The following is a 21,318-nucleotide window of genomic DNA, read 5'->3' as shown; positions in this document are numbered from 1 at the left end:
CCCCTGTGCCCTTTGGTTGGCATCCCTGATGCCCCCCAGCCTGCTTCACCTGACAGCTCAGTGACCTGACCAGAGCACAGCTCCTGCCGGTGAAGCTGCCATCAACTCTAACCTCTGAGAAGCTCCAGGCACTCCCTGCAGCCTGCATCTGGACAGCCACATCCTCCCCAGGGCTGAGTCTGGGCTGAAGTCTCCAGTACGCTGTGGTAGTTGCTCTGGTTAGTGCTAAGGACCCTGTCTTGTGGCTTGTCACCATCATCACTGTGTCCTCTATTGGTCTCAGACACTGTCTACGGCCTTACTGTTCACCCTCTTCCACTAACTCCTTCCTGTTTGCACAAGCTGGTCACAGTGGTCCTTAGCTGTTAAGGAAGAAGAGGAACCCGAGCCTGCTCTGCTCCCCTGTACTCAGCAGGCAGCTTCTCACTCTCTCGGTTCTCAGCTGCACTTCTCCCCCCTTACAAACACAGCTCCCCCCAGGCAGGCTGCTTCCTCATGCACTCTGCGCTGACCAGGACACCCAAGCCAGACACATACCTCCTTCATCCCCGTTAGATTTCCTGCTCAGGCTGCAACTCCTCAGACGGCTTTTCGCTCCCAGCTGCAGTTCATTCAGCTCACAAGCATCAGGTCTGCATTTTTTCTCCTGCACTGTGCTTACAAAGCTTTAAAAAGCTTTACTGAGGAGCTTACAAAGCGTTCTGTTCCTCTAGGTTAAATGACACAGGCAAAAAACCTCAACACTAAAAGCAAACGTTCAGTTAATTGAACAAAGCAAGCATTCCCCAAAATAACCTTTTAATTGTATGCTCAACTGTGTTGTGATCTCTCTACTGTTCCTCAACTACTGTACCAGGACAATGCTTGAAGACTGCATTAGTAAAAAAGAATGACATTCCATCCTCTGCCTGTACTTAAAGGCTCGCTATTCATTTATTGACCCTTTGTCCCTGAAAGCTACAATGGACTTCGCTGCTGCCTAAGGCGATTCATTTCAAGGCCTGGGAGAGAATAGTTTGTGGCCCTTCTTTGAACAGCAAGTTATATATTTTTCCCTCTGAAACATTAAAAAGAATACATGATTTGGAAAAAGTTACACAAGAAGTTTTGAACTGTGATTGACTTTAAGACATTATGGGTATATTCCAAAGTGACATATTGTACATGCAAGGACAGCTAAACGCATTTTTCCTATTCTGTATTGAGAAAAAAAAAAAAAAAGAAAAAACAAAAAACACAGCAGTAACAAGTTTTAGTATCCCAGCAGCCCAAAACCATAAATTGTATGCTAGAGGTCATTGGGCTTTTGGACTTTTTTTTTTTTTCCCCTCATTTTTATTAAGAGAATTTAGCACTGTTCATGATATATAAACAAAGGAACTGACACAGTTTGATGCTCACTGCAGTTCTGTCAGAGGTTCAATCAGAGGGTAAAGTCAATGACCCTGAATAGCCCAGTTCCTTTTTTTTTTTTTTTTGGTAGAAATCAAGAGAGTCATATGTTTCATTCACTCTAGCTAGTCTGTAGCGGATTTAGCTTCAAGATGAACGAGATCACTTACACATCTACCAAAACTGCACCTCTCACAATTCAGTTCATCTTCTCTCTTGGCTCTACCTTACAAGGAAAAAGTCAAACCAAAAAGACTTACCAAAAAAGATGCACCTGGCATTTCCTGAAATGAACACGAAGCACTGTAGTCATCTTGCCAAGATTTATTTTTTTTTAGACAATGCCAGAACTAGAAGTTTGTTAGCTTTTATCTACAACTGAACTCAAATATCCACGGATGCGTTCTTTCCTGAAGAGAAGGCTGGGCTTTGCAGAAAGTATTTCATCAGTGAAAATTACTATGCTGAAAGCAAAGTAGTAAAACCCTTCCCTTTATCATCATTACCCAACCCCCCTGTCAGTGACAGGAGTGTCAAGTTGTCACAAGAGCTAGATATATCGTCTAAATAAGGTCTATATTGTCAAAACAGTCTAAAGCCAAGAGTGGTTTTATTACAGTTGGGGAAAACATCACTTACGAGGAAATATTTTATCAAATGTGCTACGGTTTCTCACTTTGCTTAAAAAAAAAAAAAGACAAAAAAGGGTGAAATACAGTAACTTCACTACAAAAAAAAAAAAAAAAAAAGAGATAGGTATTGTTTCTATAATCCTTCCTCATTACTACAGCTATATGAATGGTATGGGACTGTCAGCCATAGCTTCGTCCTTAATTTTTTTACTTTTGGAAATCACAGGATTTGTCAAGTTACAGAGTGTGAGCATTTAACAAAAAAGCACATTTCTAACCAGACCTAGTTGGTACGGAACTGCACAGACCAGTCGTAAGTGCCCCTCTCAGAGGCTTCCTCCTCAGTTCACAGAGATGTCTGTGACAAGGCAGAACCAGTACCGAACACTCAGACAGGAACATTCCCATCTTTTGTGACAGGGCTCTAGCTGTTAATTCTAACAGACAGATGAGGGTGGGTATTCAACTGCATTAGGTCCTTCAGGGAGAAGCCTAATGTAAAATATCAAACAATATGGCTCGAAATGTACAGCAAAACAAGCATTCAAGAGAGCTTAGCTTGTCAGTCATGTTTAAGTAACTCAAAGTAACAATAGTAAAGAAGACAAAATGTTGCCAATCAAGATTGGATTTTTTTTTTCCTTTGTCTGTTGAATCATAAACCACCTGACAACTCAGACTGATGCCCAATAACTCTATTCACTCTGGTCTTAAACTTCAGCATTCATCATCAGGAACCAGAATATCCTCAAGAAAACCCCCCAAAACCCACAGGGCTTCCTGAATTTGAGATTTTTGGTTCAAGAAGTCTCAAAAATACAATTTAGCCAGCACAACTGCTTTATTTTGCAATTTGAATTATTATACACAAATCAGTAAAAGCCTACAGGATTAACAGCATGGAGACTTATCACTCTTTGGCATTTCTGTAAATTAAGAGCCAAAGTCCAAGGTTTCCAGTTAATCCCCAAGGTAAGAGAACACTTTGCTGTTAACAAAAGACATGTTAACACTTAAAATATCTAATTAGTTATTTAAAAGGCCACATTTTCAAATGCAATTAGAAATCATCTAATAAAGTGTTTGTTTCTTTTGGTATGATAAATTGCCACATATCCTACAGCTAACAGGTAATGGAACATGATGTTCTCCCAAGATATGTAAAAAGGTAAACAGCACTGCCTCTGTGTTATTCCATACACCTTAAAAATGAATGCCAGAAATCAATTGTTCCGTGGTGTTCAAGTGGAATTTTATTTCCGTCAGACTTCAGGTGCTGTTCCTCTTAAAAATGACAAAAATCAAACAAACAAAACAAAACAAGAAAAAAGAAAGCCCAAAACAAACTTCTCATACATAGTATCTTGAGGCACAGGTTCCCCCATACTTAAAGGGATTTTTACACAGGACATATCATATGTTACAACGTTGTTGCTATTTGAAGTCTATGGCACATTGATTTTGGGGGGGTAAAAAAAATTCGCCTCTGTGTTCAGCTGCTACAATATGGCACAGAGTTAGAAGTTAACACCATGACTACATATTCTGAGGCTTTTTTGCTGGCTATTTTGGGGTGCACATAAATAAAAGGCACACTTTTCCTCTCTCCTCTCAAATCGTTTATGTACTGTACAAGCCTAACTTCACAGCACTGCTCCATGCCTGCTGGTCCAGTGCAACAAAAGATTTAAGTCAGCATCCAATGCTAGTAGCAGCTCTATATGCTTAACCAATGGCTTTAGTTTAGCATGCTACTTCCACTGTGGTGACCACTGACGAGAGGCCAACAGTGTTCCTGAAAAAAATTAAAAAGCCTAAAAAAAAAAAATTTAAGTTATTTATATTCACTTGCATGTATATTTTCCAAATGTGTTCACAACGTTCAGAAAGTGCACATTTTGAAGTCTTGTTTCAGTATTACAATGTCCATGACCTATATATTATAGCAGCGCCACATACAACACTACCGTTAAAGAACTGTCAATGTTTCCATTACAGACTCTGTTTTGCAAGAGTGTAAAGAAAACACAAGAATTTGCTCTTAGCTAGAACTTAGTGTCCATAATGTCTTCGGTATGGTATTTTTAAATATTTGGATTTAATTCTGTACAGCAGTCAGAATCTGAAATACAGAAGGTTAGTGGTTTCACTTTTTGGCGCTCATTTTTACATAACAAGGATTTTCAAGAATGAAAGTAAGTGAGCTTACAGCACATGAAGAGCCCTCAATAATAAAAGCTCCACAAACCATTATCACACTGTTAAAAACCTAACAAAACCCAATAAGAGTTAGTTAATGATTTGTGGATTCTTACAAAATTACTTTTTGTGATTTAACAACAGATAATATCAATGAAATCATCATATAAAAAAACAGCTTAGGTCTTAACATCAATGGTCTGACAAATATATTTAAACACGAATATTCGGACTTAAGACTAGTCCTAAATTTAGCTCCTAAATTTAGCTAAATTTAGATTTGAGAGTTTAGCTACTCTCAATTTGATACGCGTTTAAAAGAAAATAAAGTCCAACTTTCAGAAGAGTCTGAAAAACAGCCGTTTCAAGTAAGTCTGGAGAAATTAGGTATTGTGGCCAGAGTTACCATAAATATGTACTACATGCTGACTTGACAAAATTGTGTTAAAAGAAGTGTGAGTTGAACCACTGCGTCTGAAGGTTCTTGCTTTGGTTATCTTTAAAAAAAATTCAGACTGTTAAAATAACAGTGCAAGTTCATTATAAAGCCACATGCCTCTCGATGTTTTCTTATCAATTGGTTTTTATTATGCCCACTGCCAGCAATGGACATTCTGCTTGGAAAATCCACCTCCTGCTGTAAAAGGTTTGGGTGAACCAAATGAAGAAAATAATTCTGATATCAGACTCGAACGGGAACGCACTATTTCAGTTAGTTCTTGTTAAGAATATTTAAAAGCCTTTGCCACCTACAGTCTTTTTGAAACACAAGGCACAAATAGGGAGTGGACATTCCAGCAAAAAGTGATTGTCTGAAATTAACAGTCCACAGCAGTCTTCTAGTCCAGCACAATTTTGCTGTCCAATTCTATGCCACGTCTTCCAGATAATCTGCAACGTCACTTAACTGAGAAATGGTAAGGTCTTGCGTGATGCCTTCAAGCTAGAAAATAAATGAAATTACAAACTCAGAAATCATAGAAATAGCAAGTATTATTTCTTGTAGTCCTTCATATAGCACCCCATCCTTTGGGCCTCAAGCTCTTTCAGTGAGATTTCATACTCCTTTAGGAGGTGCTCAGACAGATCTTGAGATATAGGGATAAGACATTCCTATGCTCAATATTAAACCAGTCTCAAATAAATTTTACATGACTAGAAACAGACAGTGAATTAATTGTGCTACCAAACAATTGTTGTGGGTTTTTTGCTTTGTTTTTTAATCAGTATAGTATCTAACTTGGCAGGAATACTAGGTGTAAAAATACAGAACATAACAAATAATACAACCTTAAGATGTATCCTAGGAACCTATGATAATGGCACATTCCTTCATGGAAGGTTAAAAAAAAAGTCAAGACAAGATCAGAAGAATGGCAAGAAGAACAATTTTAAAAGAATCATACTTTATCACTGGCATTTGATTCTTCTGTTTCCACAGAAATTTCATCTATTTCTTCACCAATACTGATATCACTTTTTTCTGAGCGATGACTAGTACTAAAGAGAAAGAAAACCATAAACATAGAAATAGGACTTTCTTTTCAAACATTCAGGTACCACATTGACTTGCACTTTATACCTCACATTTGATTGGGATTTCACTTCCTAGCAAGTTAAATATGAAGTTACTTAAAAACCCATAACTAAAGGCTTTCTACCTAGACGAAGCCATGATAAATACTGATGAATACTTAGGCCTCAATCCTGCAGTTTACACCACCAATACCTTTACATCATAAGGATGAGGCTGTTAAAGATTTTATTACTGACTACTCACAATGTTTTATTTTTTAGTTGAATATTTAAGCATACACCATATTCATTGTCTAATAGCATGAATTAAAGTGTTGAAACATTGTTAAGCGCATGGTTCAGGAAAAAAAAACAAAAACAAACCCCAAAAAACAACAAACACCTTCCACAAAAAGCAACAACTTTTGTGTTAAACTTAGTGTCTTAAAGTTAGCACCAGGTTTTTAAAGGAACTCATTACCCTCTACACAAGAGGGATCTGTTTATTAGAAATTTGTAACTATATTTATTAAAACAGCAAACAGAAGTTTAAAGGAGTTCAGAGATACTGACAGACTCCAGCAATAGTGACTAGCTGAAATATTATGAAATAAATATGCTAGTGGATATGCTTATAATGCATGAAATACTACGCTACTGCAGTATCATCCTTCTCTTACCTGTTGAAGTCATCGGCATAGTCATCGTCATCTCCATTTCCTAAGTAATTTTTAAGAGGTATCAATCAAACAAGTTTTCTCTTCAGGAAATGCAACAAAAGAATCTTCACCAAAATACACAATTTGATGACCAGCAAAAGTAGGAGTAGATTAAACTATTTGTGCAGATTAGGAAGAGGAGTTTACATTTGTTGTTAATGAATCTCCATCTCATTTACACAAATTGTTTTGAAATTGAACATACATTTTCAGGATGTTGACTACATTGTTGAAGACAAAGTTTAAATACTTGGCAGCTCTGTTTTGAGAGAGAGATGATACTTCTTATATCACATCATCTTCATATTGCTCCTAAAGCTTACAAGGCAACTTTCAAAGGTATGGAGGGCAAGTAAATATGCCACTGAAAAACAGTACGACTTGTCTGGTTAACTTTTTCCACAAATATAAACCCCCTCTTTTCTCAGAAACCTAGACAACAAAATTTATCACTTGATATTAGCAAATCTATGCACAGAATGAATCAAATTTTGCTGTGTGTGTAAAATACTAATCCACATAAGACACCAGTTTTCACTTTTCTGTATTCCTTTATATTAGATCTTGCTCTTAACTCCAGTCAGTATCACAATGGTGTTAAATAGAGTGACAGAAGTAAAAACTGAAGATTTTAGTTCAATATGTGTCTTTCAGTTTCTCAGATTCCTCTAAGAAGCCGGGTTAGAACTTATAGTTAAAAATATCAGAGCTTCCTCACGTTTAGCAGTTACTTGCCTAATTCTAGTGATCCCAGTTTTGCATTCACCAACCGCAGGTCTTTCAAAACAGAGTTTCTATTCAAATCTGTTACAAAACAAAAGCATTTATATCAGAGATTTGACTTGTGACTCTTTAATAAGATCCCACTTAAACATACTCATCAACTATTTATAACAAGTGTTCTTTTATAATAACCTTATATAATTTCAGAGTATAGTATGGTAATATTATATCCAATTTTGAGGTCCAAGCTCTGCTAAACATTTAAACATGAGTAGCAAACAGGGATGATCTCCCAGTATTCAGGATCAGATTTTACAACATGAAAGTAAACATCCCTAAAGAATTTGTGCAAATAATGTAAGATAACAATACAAAGGAGTAAGTTAATTTCAGTTAAAGACTGAGTAGTAGGATCTTATACTCCTGAGAACTGCTTTATATACTCAAAAAAAAGGAATGCAGATAAGTATTTCATGCTCCAAAACATGCAGATGCCCCAACAGTAGCATAGCATATCAAAACCAGTACTCAGTGAAAAAAGCATTACTATAAAGTACATTACAACCAGAAGGGGGCCATATATTTAATCATGCTTGCATCTGAATGTGTGGATCATTCATTACATTACAGGAAATATCTCCTACATTCATCAAAACACAAAAACATGTGAAAACTTACTATCAGACTCCTTTAGCGAAGGTGCACCAGTCAGGGACCTTAACCCACTTTTTAGAGGCGATGCATCACAAAGGGATGCTAGACCTCCTGCTTTATTAGCTTCAGTTTTCCTAAAACAAACCAAATAAATAAGTACTCCACAGAGCTGTAAAACGTGCATAGTGACTTTCTTTTCTATTACTTACTAAATTGTCATAAAATTAGAACAGCAATATTTACAGCAAAAAGAGCAAGAGGAAAGGACCATTCGTTCTGCAATCTTAAAAACCGTGGGCAGTTTACTGGCATAAGCGTCGAGCAAGACATTCAGTAAGAAACTCACTTTCTCACCTATGCAAAGACTTCTGCCTGCCTTTATTCACAGATAGAGCTCCTGCACCTTCATCAGCATCATTACTTTTATCAAGGGGCCTTTCATTAACCCCATATGTAAACGCAGTCAAAAGAAGAAAGATTCAGATATAAATCAATATTTAAATTAGTTTGTTTTACAAGTAAAAGAAATTATGTCTGATGAAACTATTAATCCTAAGAGTAGTCAGTTCACAGAATGAAAACCTCTCAGTTATAGCAAGATAGAACTCATGATCACGTGTTAAAGTTAACTTGGCTACTATCTATTCCATTCATATATTTGAAGTGTTGAGTTCAAATACTACTTGCAGGTAAAGGATGAAAAAACACTATTAAAAAGAGATCAAGATTTTCACATTCAATATTACCAGAACTGTTTGTTACTGTGGTTCCATTCCTATTAGTAACGGACAACATTGGAATACATCACTAAAATATCACATATATCATCATGTATTAAAACACTTCAAAATTTTGAACAACAGGTGACAGACCTAGAGGCAATGACAGCTTGGATCACGTCTTACTCTGTCCTTAGTAACTGCTTGCTCCCTTCCTCTCTAATGCATCCTTCTTACAGGAACGGGCAAAGCTCCCGTAAGGAATTTACCTTTTTGCAAACCAAGCGATACTGGCACCACTCCTACTTACTCACCCCTTGGGAGCCACGCACACCAGCACAACAGACCACAAAGGGATTTCATCTGAAGAATGTGTTCTTTTTTCTCCTCTAGAGGAGCCACCAGGAGGGTAGAAGTGGAAGACTCAGCAGAGACAGCTCAGTTACAATTAGTTGCTAGCTCATTTATTATTAACATATTCAGCAAACCTTATTATGGAACATTACTATAATATCTACATCACAATAACATTATGAGGTACAAATTACTACTTGGTGGACTGTGACTCTACTACAGACACATGTAATTTGGAAATAATTTTTTCTGTAGGCAGTTTCTGTACTAGGAAAAAAAAAATAAATCTTTATTTTACTGAATAACTGAGAGTCTTTTTCTTTTTGAAGAAACCCAGTTTACCCAATTTCAAAGTGAATTTCCCTTCTTATCATATGAAAATGCTCAAACAATAAGACATTAGTAAATATTATTATTAATCCAGAAGTTTTTCCAGCCTTTTCTAGTTTTCCCAACTCATCATTTAAACCTATTTTATGGCAACACAACCACCTGCTACAATGGTTAGACTTTGGTTAAAGGCTAGTTAAATGAGCTCTTGATTACAGAGGAGTAAATGCATTCAGATGCAGTTTTAATCTTGATATTTCCAATAAGAAAAAAAGAAATACCATAGCAGGGTTATTTGTAACACACAATCTTTTCCAGAGAAAAATCACTGCTCTTTCAGGAAAAAAAATCTGCTTCAATGAAATACATCCAACAAAAAGCTGTATTATAAATAATCTTTCTTAGAGAGTCCATTAATTTACTAGAAAGAGACCTAGTTTACCTGGCATGATTGCTTTGTGCAGTACCAAAAATGATCCCATTTCAAGAGTAAGCATCCACTGCAGTGATAATACAAAAAACGTTTATGATGTTCTGACCACTATCGACATAGTTGGGGGAAGAAAAACAACATGAGGAGAGCTGCTGTCAAACTAACTTGAAAATGCTTCTGCAACCTCCTCTGGTAACCTCTGCTAAGCTAGAGCAATTCTCCCATTACTCAAGCACAGCCAAAGAACAACATGAAACAATCTTGCAGCATTTCTCAATAGAGATATCTAAACCAAGCTTCAAGATAACTCGACACGGTAACACAAAGATATGTTTTACAGTTTTACAACAAAGCTGTTGTATAGTTCAGTCACTAGTTCTTGTTTCAAATGGTATTTTTCAGTCAGACTCCACAGATTAACAAAAAAAAAAAAATGGCCTTCAGAAGGGTCTGCAAAATTGGCATATGCAGAAATAACAACACTTCATTGAAAACACAGAACTGCACACAAAAGGTGCTGTAATGTGAAGAGGAAACCCTCAGCTGTGAGAAAACTTTCCTTATTCTCACAATTTATGGAGCCAGTTTACACATTTACCAGATTTTTTTGTTCTCCTTAAAAAGCCATATATGTATCTAAAGCACTATCCCTGTCATTGCCCACTTCCTTTAGTACTGATCACCACTGCAGCTCTGCTGCAGGAAGAAACACTGCTGTCTGTGCCTCATACATGTTCATTCCACCAAAGAAATAGGCTGGGGACATTATATGGTCTAACTGATGCAACTGATACAGGTTTTTCCACTCATGGTGCATTCAAGAGATCCTGGATGACACTATGCATTTCAAAGAATAGAATCATAGAAATGCAAATTCAGAAACAAAAAGTTACAGAACAGATCTGAACACTTACAAGTGCGAATAATCAAACATCAGCTAGCTCTCAAAGGTCTGCAAGCATAGTGAGAACAAAATAAACTTGTATTAAGTAGAACATCCATGTTACCTACCAGCCATAAGTTCTTTCTGGTTTGGGTATAGGATCATCAAAAAAAGAATCTCCCTCTACATCATCCTCATCCACACCTGGATCACTTTTTTCTTTGGTATTTAAGTCTTTGTTTTCTAGTTGAGGATCTAGTTTTGCTTCATTAGGCAGAAAATGAATGCTTCTTTTGCTTGCTTCCCCTGATGAGACACTTGTATCACTTTGAGTGGTTTCAGCAGCCTTGAAAGATAAAGAATGAAAGGAAGAAGTATTTATGTCTTATAATACTGTAAGCAGTAATATAACACCTAACATATAATATACACCTACCATCACTTTTTCAAAAAGTTAGCTCAAATTTATTAGTACTTCTCAGGAATTTATTAGTATCATCAGGAATCACACAAGAGAAAAACACAGTTGTTTAAAAAGGAAGAGTTCTTGATTGTTGCTGCCATTAAAAAAAATTTTGTTCTGCCCTCCGCATTGCTTTGCTGTCTAGATCACCTCTATTATAAAAGCAACCAATTTTAAAAGATGTTGGTCATCAAAAAGAAATTTACATACAGACAGGCGGATTCTTACCTCCTAGGTTTGAATATAGGGGGGTTGGTTTGTTTTACAGTCTGAAAGTTACATGATGCTTTATTACTCTTATTTTGCAACTCATCTATAAACAAATTTTGTTAGTTACAGCCATTGTCTTCAAAAGAAATCAATTTAAACCCATGCAAATTACTCTAACTTCCATATTAAAAGGTAATCTCTGCAATATAATGTTAGGTTTTAGAGCAGCAAGCATAAGATGACTGCAGTTAATGACACCTTCTCCCTCCAAATACTAAAACCAAAAATGACACAAACAAGATACTTTAAAAGTACGTAACATTCAGTCTTTATATCATGCTTATGGCTCAGTCCTACAGATACTCAAGCATGTAAGTACTATTCTATATGTTAACCTTAAGATCAAGTATTACAGCTCAAGTCGTATCTTTGCAAAACTTCGTGGCCCAAAGAACAATATTCAAATTTACCTGGATAATCAAGTTGTTGTGAAAAAATGGACTTTTTTTTTTAAAAAAAATAAATTGCTACTACCTAGCAAGCAGGACTACAATTTTTAATCTTCCCCTAGACTTATTAAAATTAAGCCAATGAAGAGACCTATTTATTACATTAACCTCCTTCCTGAACACTAAGAATAGCAATAGTTTTGAAAGAAGACCAACAGTATTGTTTAGTCCAGATAACCAATATGGAGGTTGCAATGTCCCAAGTACTTCTTTATCAGTCATTAACTTTCATTCAGAAGGCTGAAGCAGAATTTTCAAACTGTAGGCCATGAAAGTTAAAATGACCTTGGTAGGCCTTTTTCATCTCAGTCATAGAACCACATTCAATTGCTGGCAGCAGCTCAGTTCTTCTAGGGCAAGAAAAAGTACTTATACCCTTAAGTAGCAGTAACAACAATATTTTACTTTCCTATCCTAGGGGAACAGAATTGTTGTTGAAAATTAAGAGCTTAGTGACACTCTGACTCGAGTAAAAGGGAAGTTACAGCTGGCTGTCTGTTCTGGGCCCTGAGGGAGTGAGCTGATGCTATCTCTTCTGAGAAACTACAAGCACAACAGTTAGCCTTTGCTTGAATTCAGATATCATAAAGTTTTGCTAAAGTGAAATAACTACTTCCAAATTGTAGTGATAGGTTAACCATGGCTAAGGGTTCAAAGAGAAACATGCTTACCTTGGGTTTCAGACTAATGGTGTTAATAAGATAAGTCAGAGTGTGGTTTCACACTTGCACTTAAACAAATTAATTCTTTGCTGTTGCCAAGAGCTGTGGTCTTGGTCTCTCCCAGCACATTCCCTTCTATGTTACATGTATTGGTTGCCAAGTTACAGTCAGAGCCAGTTCAGCTCACAGGTTTGCTGAAAAACCACCAGAGAATCTCAAGTTTCAATCAGGAAGTCTAGACTGTTCGGCAACTTCCACCTTGCTCCAGCTGGGACTGGCCAAATTTCCTCCTCCTGTGTTATTTCTACTCCAAGTATGTTGCACAGGCAGAGTATTTTCTCATTCTTCCTTTGACAAGGAGAGGGATAACCAGGGGAAAAAAAAAAATATAGCTAAGACCTGTAGTGCCATGACAATATCCACTACTTATTCTTAGGAGTATGTAGTCCAACCGACAGCTGTTGCTGTTTCTATGAGGAAATAATCCATACAGAAACCAGTTTTCTCCTGTTTCTGAGATAAATATATTTTCGTGGAAGATTCAGCAATATATCATGAAAAGCATTTCCAGAAAACATTCATCTGTCTCCCACTGCAGTGGAATTATGATTTGCTTGCCATGGAAGATGGGTATAAAGAATATAAAAAGCCTGATCATAAATTCCAACTTGTTGGAAATTATATTCTACTTGCAACCTCACCACATCAGAAAAAGCACATAAATGAAAGTGTTCTTATCACCACCTCAGCTGCTGCTGCATGCCATAAGTGTTCAACTCTTAACTGTGGTGTTCTGACAACGCACAAAACTCTCCTTTAGAAAAAGGAAACGTGGTTCAATGAATGATCTTTTACCACACTTCAATACTTCTTGCTCAGAATTAAATACTCCTGTCTGGTAGTTTCTCAGGTCTCTTTCTGTGTCCTACACTTTCCCATAATGCTCAACCTGTTGATAAATTCCAGTCAAACGTAAAGGAGTATTGAGAGGCCTGGAAGACGTTAGTTAATACAGATTTTGTACTAACAGGAGGCAACAGAGAAAAGAAAGCCACACGCCCCAACACAAAGACAGTTGTATCCTAACACTTTATGAATCCCAAGCAGCAATCAGCCAGCTGCCTGATAAACAGACAAGTTAGTTCCAACCCCTTTGTGTCTCAGAGGCTCTGTGTATGCGCTGTCACTTACCCAGGTGGAAAGGTACAGGACTTTGCAGATCATTTAAGTGAATGCCATCGTATCCGCAGTTTCAGAGGAGTTCTCCCTTTTACTTATCTCAGGCACGTTACACAGCTTTTTCATTATATATAAACTATCTTACCTTATTTGATTTAGGGTGTGTACTTGATCTTCCATCAGATGATTTTGATGTGGCGCACAGGCTATCACTTAGAACTGGAGCCACCTAAGACGTTTCACATAAACACTTATTAAAAATATATTGAATTTTGTCATAATACCATCCAACAAGAAACAAGGCTATCATCCTCACTGACACAGTATGCAAACTGTGACACTATGATGTTATGTTAGGAAGTCTATGACAACTACTGCTAAACTTAAGCTTTTGTTGGGGTACTGAATGCATCTTGGGTGCAGAGAATTTTCTTTTGAGCCACAATCATAACAGAGACTAACCAAATGCTATGGTTGGATTTCATTCATTTAATTTACAATTTAGTTATATATTCCATTAAAATATTATTGTCATTGCCTTCAGGTAGTTCAATACTTTCATATACTTAGTTTTAAATACATGTGTTTTCAGAACAGCTTTAAAGTTTTAACAAAACCAATTCTAGGCTTTTCAGGTCATATTAAAATTAGAAGTATGTCAAAGAAAATAGGCACAGCTGAAAGTGTTATTAAACACACTAGAAATCGGAAAATAAGTGACACAGTGTTCTGTGTCATTTCTCTGGGTTCACTCCGTGTTACTATGCTGTAGTAGAATATAAGTAAAGAGTATTAGGGTGGCATTCAAGGTAACAAAAGTCATAATCTCTCTTTCAGCACTGTTTTCTGATAAGTTATGTTGAAGGCATAATATAATAAAGACTTGAAACAGTATAATACTACAAAAATAGCCAAGGGTTCTTAATTTCGGTTTATTTTTCATCATTGAAATGAAAATGAATAAAGAATTATGAAGAAAGAAAGAAATTACATGTTAACGCTACTTACTTCTCCACTGCCCGAAATCTTTTTCTGCTGGCATTTTCTAACAACCTCCAACAACAGGGGACCGCCCACAGTACCTTCTGCTTCTATAATTCCCAAATCTCGAGCTAAGTTTTCTCGACCATCAAGGCCATTTAGCTGGGGGAGGGAAATTAAAAAATAAAATCACAACACAGAAATAACTTGCAGAAAACACAATATATATTTTGTAAGACAAAAAAGCTTTGAGAGTTAAATTATTTAACACAGTAATATTTTGACTAACCAGTGATTATTTAAGACTTCCTGTTGCATGTGGACTAAGAGTAATGATAACCTATTGCATCATTTACTTCTGACCTGTACCTGATCTTATCACAGACCATCCAAAGTTGTTTTAAACATGCAAGTATTCATCATTAGCAATGCTTCAGGATGTAAGGCTTTATATGGTCAAGCTACTTGAGCCTATCGCATTTAAAAGTGGATCCTAGGACACCTAGCCAGTGGTTCCAGTGAATTCACAGGTGATGGAGAGTCCTCACTCCTGTGCATGTAGGATTACACCAGCATAGGCCAACACTTGCTTTCAGCCTCTGTTTCACTTAAAAAAAACCCCATGGGTTTGGACAGAAACAGGGATGAAAGTAATTCAGTATCAGTCAAAAAAAATCACAAACATTGACAGGAAAAAAAATAAAGAAAAACACACTTTTAAAAACTGAACTTCACATTATAGCAGAAGTAGAATGCTGTAGCAAACCCAGGTCGGTTGGCATAACCTCAGAATGGCAATACTGCAAAGGGCACCAGTTCATCTTGAACTCTTACGATTATTTAGTGACACTTCCTATCAAAACACTGGTCAAGCAAGTACTGAAGCAATCCACCACTAGTCAAGGACACTGAAAGGTGGAAGGAAAAAGAGACAGTACAAGAGACTGCTCAGAGACAGGGGCTAGTAGAGGACGACAAAGTAAATTCTTTCAGCACTATTCACAGCAGTCTTGGCTGACTTGCTTAACTTTGGCCAAACTTCATATACGCACCGCAACAGGTGAAAATGATGCTTTTACTGGAAAAGGAAGGGGACATTTCAAAGAGCATGAGATGCCTTTACAATGTGAACGAAGCACTGCTCCCAGGAGTGAGTGGCAACATGACGGAAAGCATGACTGTTTCTATTTGGCAGCATGAACATGAATCTTTGTAGAGATGTGTCCCAGTGCAATAAATGGAGCTAAGGACATTTGGCAAAGGACAAGAGTGTATGGGATTTTCTTGACTAAGTCCCTAAAAAGAAACATGAACTTCTGAGAAACAGAAGTCAATTAATTGATTTAACAAAGTTGGATTTTTAATAAATGAACTATTTAAACTGACTTTAAAAATGAGTATTTGAGATGTAAAGAGAAATTCTTCAGCTAAATGGAACTGTTTCAAACCCAAATTTATTATTAAAACCTTTATATCATAAAAAGAGACACAGGGAAAAACATGATGAAAAACCTCTAACTCAATATCAAAAGCTTAAAAGCAATCAGTTGGCCTACATGATCATTGTAGGTCCTTTCCAACTGAACTATTCTATTCAATCACTTTTTGTCGCGTACTTCTCCACAAAGTCCTTTGTTTCACTGAAATTTCTCTCAGAGTAGACTACTGACATTATTTTAATTTTCATGTGACAATACTAACTTAATATCATGATCAGGAAAATTATTGGCAAAAAATGTTGCAGGAGTATTTGTTGCATATACTGTTATATGATTTCACAAAAATTATTAATTTGTTAATTCAAAATTAACATATTATCAAACATTGATTTTTGATAAAGGGAATGCTCACTCATATTAGAACACTTCCCTGGGATATGTGTCTTTATGGCAACAAGTATCTTTTACAGATCAAATATAAAAAATTATTTAGAATAAACACAAGCAAGCGGCTTAAATCTATTATAGCTTCTGTATTCATTGCCATGTACTCCAAACAATCATCAAAGTATACAAATAAAATCAGTATATCTTACTGTGCTTGATTCAGGCTGAAAAACAGCCAATGTAAAATCAAGATTGAAAAACCGCAGAAATTCTGCAACAAGACCTGCTACCAAGCGACCTAAAAAGGAAGAGAGAAGAGTAAAAATACACCAGACAGAAACAATTCTTACTTCAAAGATTTAACATTAACATGGCTTCAGTATGAACATCTACATCGATTCAGCACTCCTACAAACATCATTTAGACATTCAGCAAACTAGCACCACATAGCTAATTTGTATACCAATTCTCTAATTTCTAACTCAGCCATTGCATCAAAATTATTTAAGTCAGTAATACTGCAGGAGCATAAATAGAAATCGCTTATAAAATTCATCTGTAAGACTTTGGTTTTTTAAACTATTCGGCTATTTCAAAGACATCACTTTTGCATTTCTCCTGTGTGTGCATTCACTACTGCACATCTGCAGTGATTTTTCACTGGTTACTGCTTCTATTGGTCTATCATGGCTCTGAGTTAGCATAATCATAACTGGTCATGAAGTATTAATTTAAATGCATTAGTCACCACAGTTAAAAATACAAGTTCAGTAATATTAACTTCAAAAATTACATTTTGAATTCTATTTTGAATGAACAGTAATTATGACACTTGACAGGAACAAAAGCATCCTTTACTGTACTGCTAATAAAAGATTCAAAGATTTAATCCTTTGTTTCCTATTTTTATTATTTTGAGAAGTACACTAAACAAAGAACTTACCATCTTTTGTACCTAAAAAACTTTTCAAGCTTTCATTAACCAGAGGTGCTTTGTTCTGTCAAAAAGGAAAAACCAAACAGTAATTAACATCATCCTCATACTAGTAAGAAATTGAAAACAACAGTAAGCTGGTGTTTTGGTGTATGCTGTTCCACAATAAAGTCTGGTACATCTAATTCACGTCTTCAAAATCTACCTTTATTAATTCTACTACCTACAAGTAAAAGCTGCGGAGTCATACATTTACTTAGGCAAATTAAAACTGTCTCAGTATTTCTACTATAAAAGCTACTGAGCTAGAGTAATTTCACCAAAATTCTTAATAGCATACTGATTTTTACTTACTTAATGATTAAAAAGGAAGTTAACTAGGTAACTTCCCAGGTTGCTCCTCTAATATAGTGCCAACCTTGTTTAAGGGAATTCAGTCCCACTTTTTAAAAAATGGGAATTTACAAATCATCTAGAAAAAGTGTGGACTGTGCTAATTAGTGGTTCAGTAATCAATAATAATCTTCTATTAATTAAATGACCTTCAAAGGTATTATTAAAATGTTTTTTCTCCCTTATTAGATTTGCCCTCTTCAACTTTGATTTTTAAACAGAGATAAATCAGTGTGCTATGTTTGGGTTTGTCAAAATTGTTCAAGGAGTTTTCAAACCAATTCTGAATGCCATTCCTAACATATTAAAAATATCCTGGGCAAGAACCTAACTCAAAGAAAAGGAGCTGTTACAGGTATTTATACTATGGTCATAAATGTTAACACACACAAGAAAGTGCTGCGCGAAAGAAGAAATATATCTTCCTTAATATTTAGGAATTCAGAGTAGTGATAAGTATTAATATATTTCCAGTGTCTCTAGAGTGTAAAATTAAAATATCATGATACATTTAAGCCTTTTGAAAAAAAGGGTGAGCCAATATCAACTGTAGCAAATCTCTCTTCAGCCCTATTACTCTCCAGAGAATCTGGGAGGTTGTTCTCTGGGTACTCTAGAATATGCTGAAGTTTCCCATAAGAGATGGCACTGTTCTGCTATATCGCTCTTTCATCACGTCTTCTTCAGCAACCTTATGTTAGATTTCTGGAATATGGAATCTCATACCATAGAATAACTACTTCCCCTCCTTACTAATGTCACAATAATGTCTGTTTCAGCTGTGCAATATTCCAGAAAGAGCACAATCATCTAACCAGTAGAGGAATAGGACAGGTTTTTATTCCTCTCTTTCGAAACAGAAAGTCTGGACATACAGCACGCTCTCTTCTCTAGTTCTAGAGAATGGAAAGACACAGGAAACAAGGCAAAGCCAGCAGAAGAAGAGGGTCACAAAACTAGTGTCTGCGTACCACAGCAGTATTGTTACTTAATCATGCTAATATCATATATCCTAATACTATTATATTGTCAAACCATCAGTAGATAGTCCACCTCTTAATTCAGAATTCTTCCTTAAATATAAGCAAATTATCCTGAAGTAAGCCTACAACATCCTTATGAGAAATACCAAAACCTCAAAAAAACCAAATATAGTATTTTAAATTTTAGAAGACATTATTCCAATTTGATAGAATCTTAATCAGTCAACTAGATTTTTTTTCTTAAGCAGTATTTAATGGAAAAGATATTTATTTTTTCTGGTCGATTGGACAGAAGCAATATAAAACCAGCAGAGAGAATTACTTAAAGCTACAGTTTCAAAAGGCTATGTAACAATTCCTATTTCTAAACATCAGGAAACACCCTCAGTCCTCTTTTGTGTTCTTTAAGCATCACGCTCTTATGCAGTAATACACAATTTTCTCTTGTTACATTTCACAAATAGAAAGTATTAAAGCTGTTATATTTAATTCTACATTAAGAACCACCAGGATGCTGGTTTGTTTGGGGGTTTTTTTGGTTTGTTTTTGGTTTTGTTTTTTTTAAGGTTCTCTTACCTCTACTTTCTCTTGTTCTTCTAATGCCAAAAAAACAGCTGCTCGCAACTCTGCCTGCCAAATAAAAATAAAAAACAAACAACATTTCTACAAGCCCTGTTTTCCCTCTGCAAATAGAATGCAAACAGCCAGCAAGTAGCTGAACAGCTATTTGTTTCTCAAGCAACTTGGCATCAATAGTAATCTACATCAGTGCAATTAAGACACTTAAGATTACAGGCAATGTGACTTGAGGCTGAGAAAGAAGAGAACAAGTCTGAGAACAACAAGGCAGGGTCGGGGGTGGGATTTGATACAAGACTGCCTAAATTATTTCTTCATACACAAAAAAAATTCAAATTACCTACATTATCTCCTCTTAGTTTCTTCTGAGAGTTAAAAATCCAGCTCTTTCAGGTCGCTTTGAAACACCTACCCTTCATTTACAATTCATTCAGGATACATGAACAAACAGCTTGTGATAATACATTTTAAAAAGTTAACGTTAAGATATACAGACTCGTACAATTTCTTGTCAGATCACATTCAAAGAAACAGAATTTCTCAAGGAAAAGAGAGCATGATTCCAGTCACTCAAATATTCCAGTAGCGAGATTCTACCTCACTGATTTTGAACATGTTAATATCAAAGATCAGAAGAATAACAAAGCATTTGTGAAACAGGCTGGCTATTAGAACTGTTCAAAATAAAAGACATCAGCCATTACATGTGGGTAGGGGTAAATCCCTTAAGGGTCTGGACCATGAGACTGTAGAATAAAGTTGCCTGAAAGTAGCTGCCATTACATCAGCTGATCCAGAGTCCCACCTGTTTGAGATTTTGGAACAATATCACAACTGTCATTCCTTTTCACATAACTGTGATTGTTTGCCTGCTCCACTCCTCTAGGTCCAACGCAGTGGCTTTTAAATATGGACTAAGGTGCTTTTCTTCCTCTTCTCACTTATTTAATGACACAGTGTCAATTTCAGATGTTGCCACTCCCCATTAATAGCAGGTTCACCTTTATTTCCTTTAGTGTCTAATTAATACCCTTAAGGTCAGGACCTCATCACCAGAAGATAATGCCACAAAGGAATAATCACCCCAATACACAGAGATGGATCATACTGATCCACAGCAGGGTGGACAATGTCAGCCAGGCTTTTCAGGACCTGAGACAAATCACAGAGAATTTGAACACCAGAGCCTGAGACCACCATCATCAGGTATGGTCACAGCAATTTGCTCCCATCAGCAGATACGGAGGCTTATATAACTGCATAGATAAATCCATTTATACAGTATTCACCTCTCTCTCCTTACACCTCCCCCTTTTTTTTTTAAAAAAAAAAGAAGTCTGAAGGTTTGCATTTGTCTTTGCCCCAGTACCCTTTGGCACCAGCCCCATCTGTGTTCCATACATTGTTACAAGCTGCTCTTGCCATCCCCCTGTTCCACACTGCCTCATTCCGCCAGCAGTTTTCAACTTAATCCAAACACATTTTGAAAAATTTTATTCACAGTCTAGTAGTAAAGCAGACCAAAGCTTGATACTCAACTTCCTCACTCATATCCTTCCTAAGCCTTCAACAAAACAGGGTTGTGTCAATAAAGGCAGATGTTGACAAGTAAGGTGACAGTGTATATCTATCACTCCTGCATCCACCAAACCCTCAGGCTTCTTTCTCACCCTGTGGAAGGTGCCCATTTCCTTCTATCCCTAAGTAGTTTTATCAGGCAAGAGCTCATACCAAGGAGACAGCAATTTGATCTCACTGAACTTCACTAAAATGAGTAAGGCTAACATTGCGTATGACAACCACTGTCTGTACTCAGTGGGGAGTCAGTGTTTTGAAACAAAAGTACATTTCCCCTTCTCCCCCCAGGCATTTACAACTATCAGACAATACTGACTCCTGCCAATTGCTGTTTTACTGTAAATCAGAACCTTGTAGTCCATGAAAGCATCTTTTCTGCACTGGGCTCTCGTATCCCTCTTCAGACGCTGGATAAGTTTATCCTGTTCTAAATACAGAGCCTTTTGCGTGTATCTGAAGTACTGTAC

General features: G+C 36.4%; 1 protein-coding gene across 1 annotated transcript; it reads right to left on the bottom strand.

Moving 5' to 3' along the window:
* Positions 1-4,665: 4,665 nt before the first annotated feature.
* Positions 4,666-20,721, bottom strand: FGFR1OP (FGFR1 oncogene partner). The gene is made up of 13 exons (XM_009709203.1): positions 20,643-20,721; positions 19,871-19,947; positions 19,271-19,324; positions 17,328-17,382; positions 16,593-16,681; positions 14,585-14,719; positions 13,722-13,805; positions 10,682-10,899; positions 7,859-7,968; positions 7,193-7,261; positions 6,419-6,458; positions 5,630-5,723; positions 4,666-5,166 (listed from the first exon to the last, which is right to left on the bottom strand). The coding sequence occupies exons 1-13, from the start codon at positions 20,719-20,721 to the stop codon at positions 5,092-5,094; spliced, it is 1,179 nt and encodes a 392-aa protein (XP_009707505.1). The 3' UTR covers positions 4,666-5,091.
* Positions 20,722-21,318: the final 597 nt, after the last annotated feature.

Source organism: Cariama cristata, unplaced genomic scaffold, assembly GCF_000690535.1.
Source record: "Cariama cristata isolate BGI_N322 unplaced genomic scaffold, ASM69053v1 scaffold40481, whole genome shotgun sequence".
Classification (NCBI taxonomy): domain Eukaryota; kingdom Metazoa; phylum Chordata; class Aves; order Cariamiformes; family Cariamidae; genus Cariama; species Cariama cristata.
Note: the sequence above shows the minus strand (reverse complement) of the source record. Positions and strands in the feature narration are given on the sequence as shown.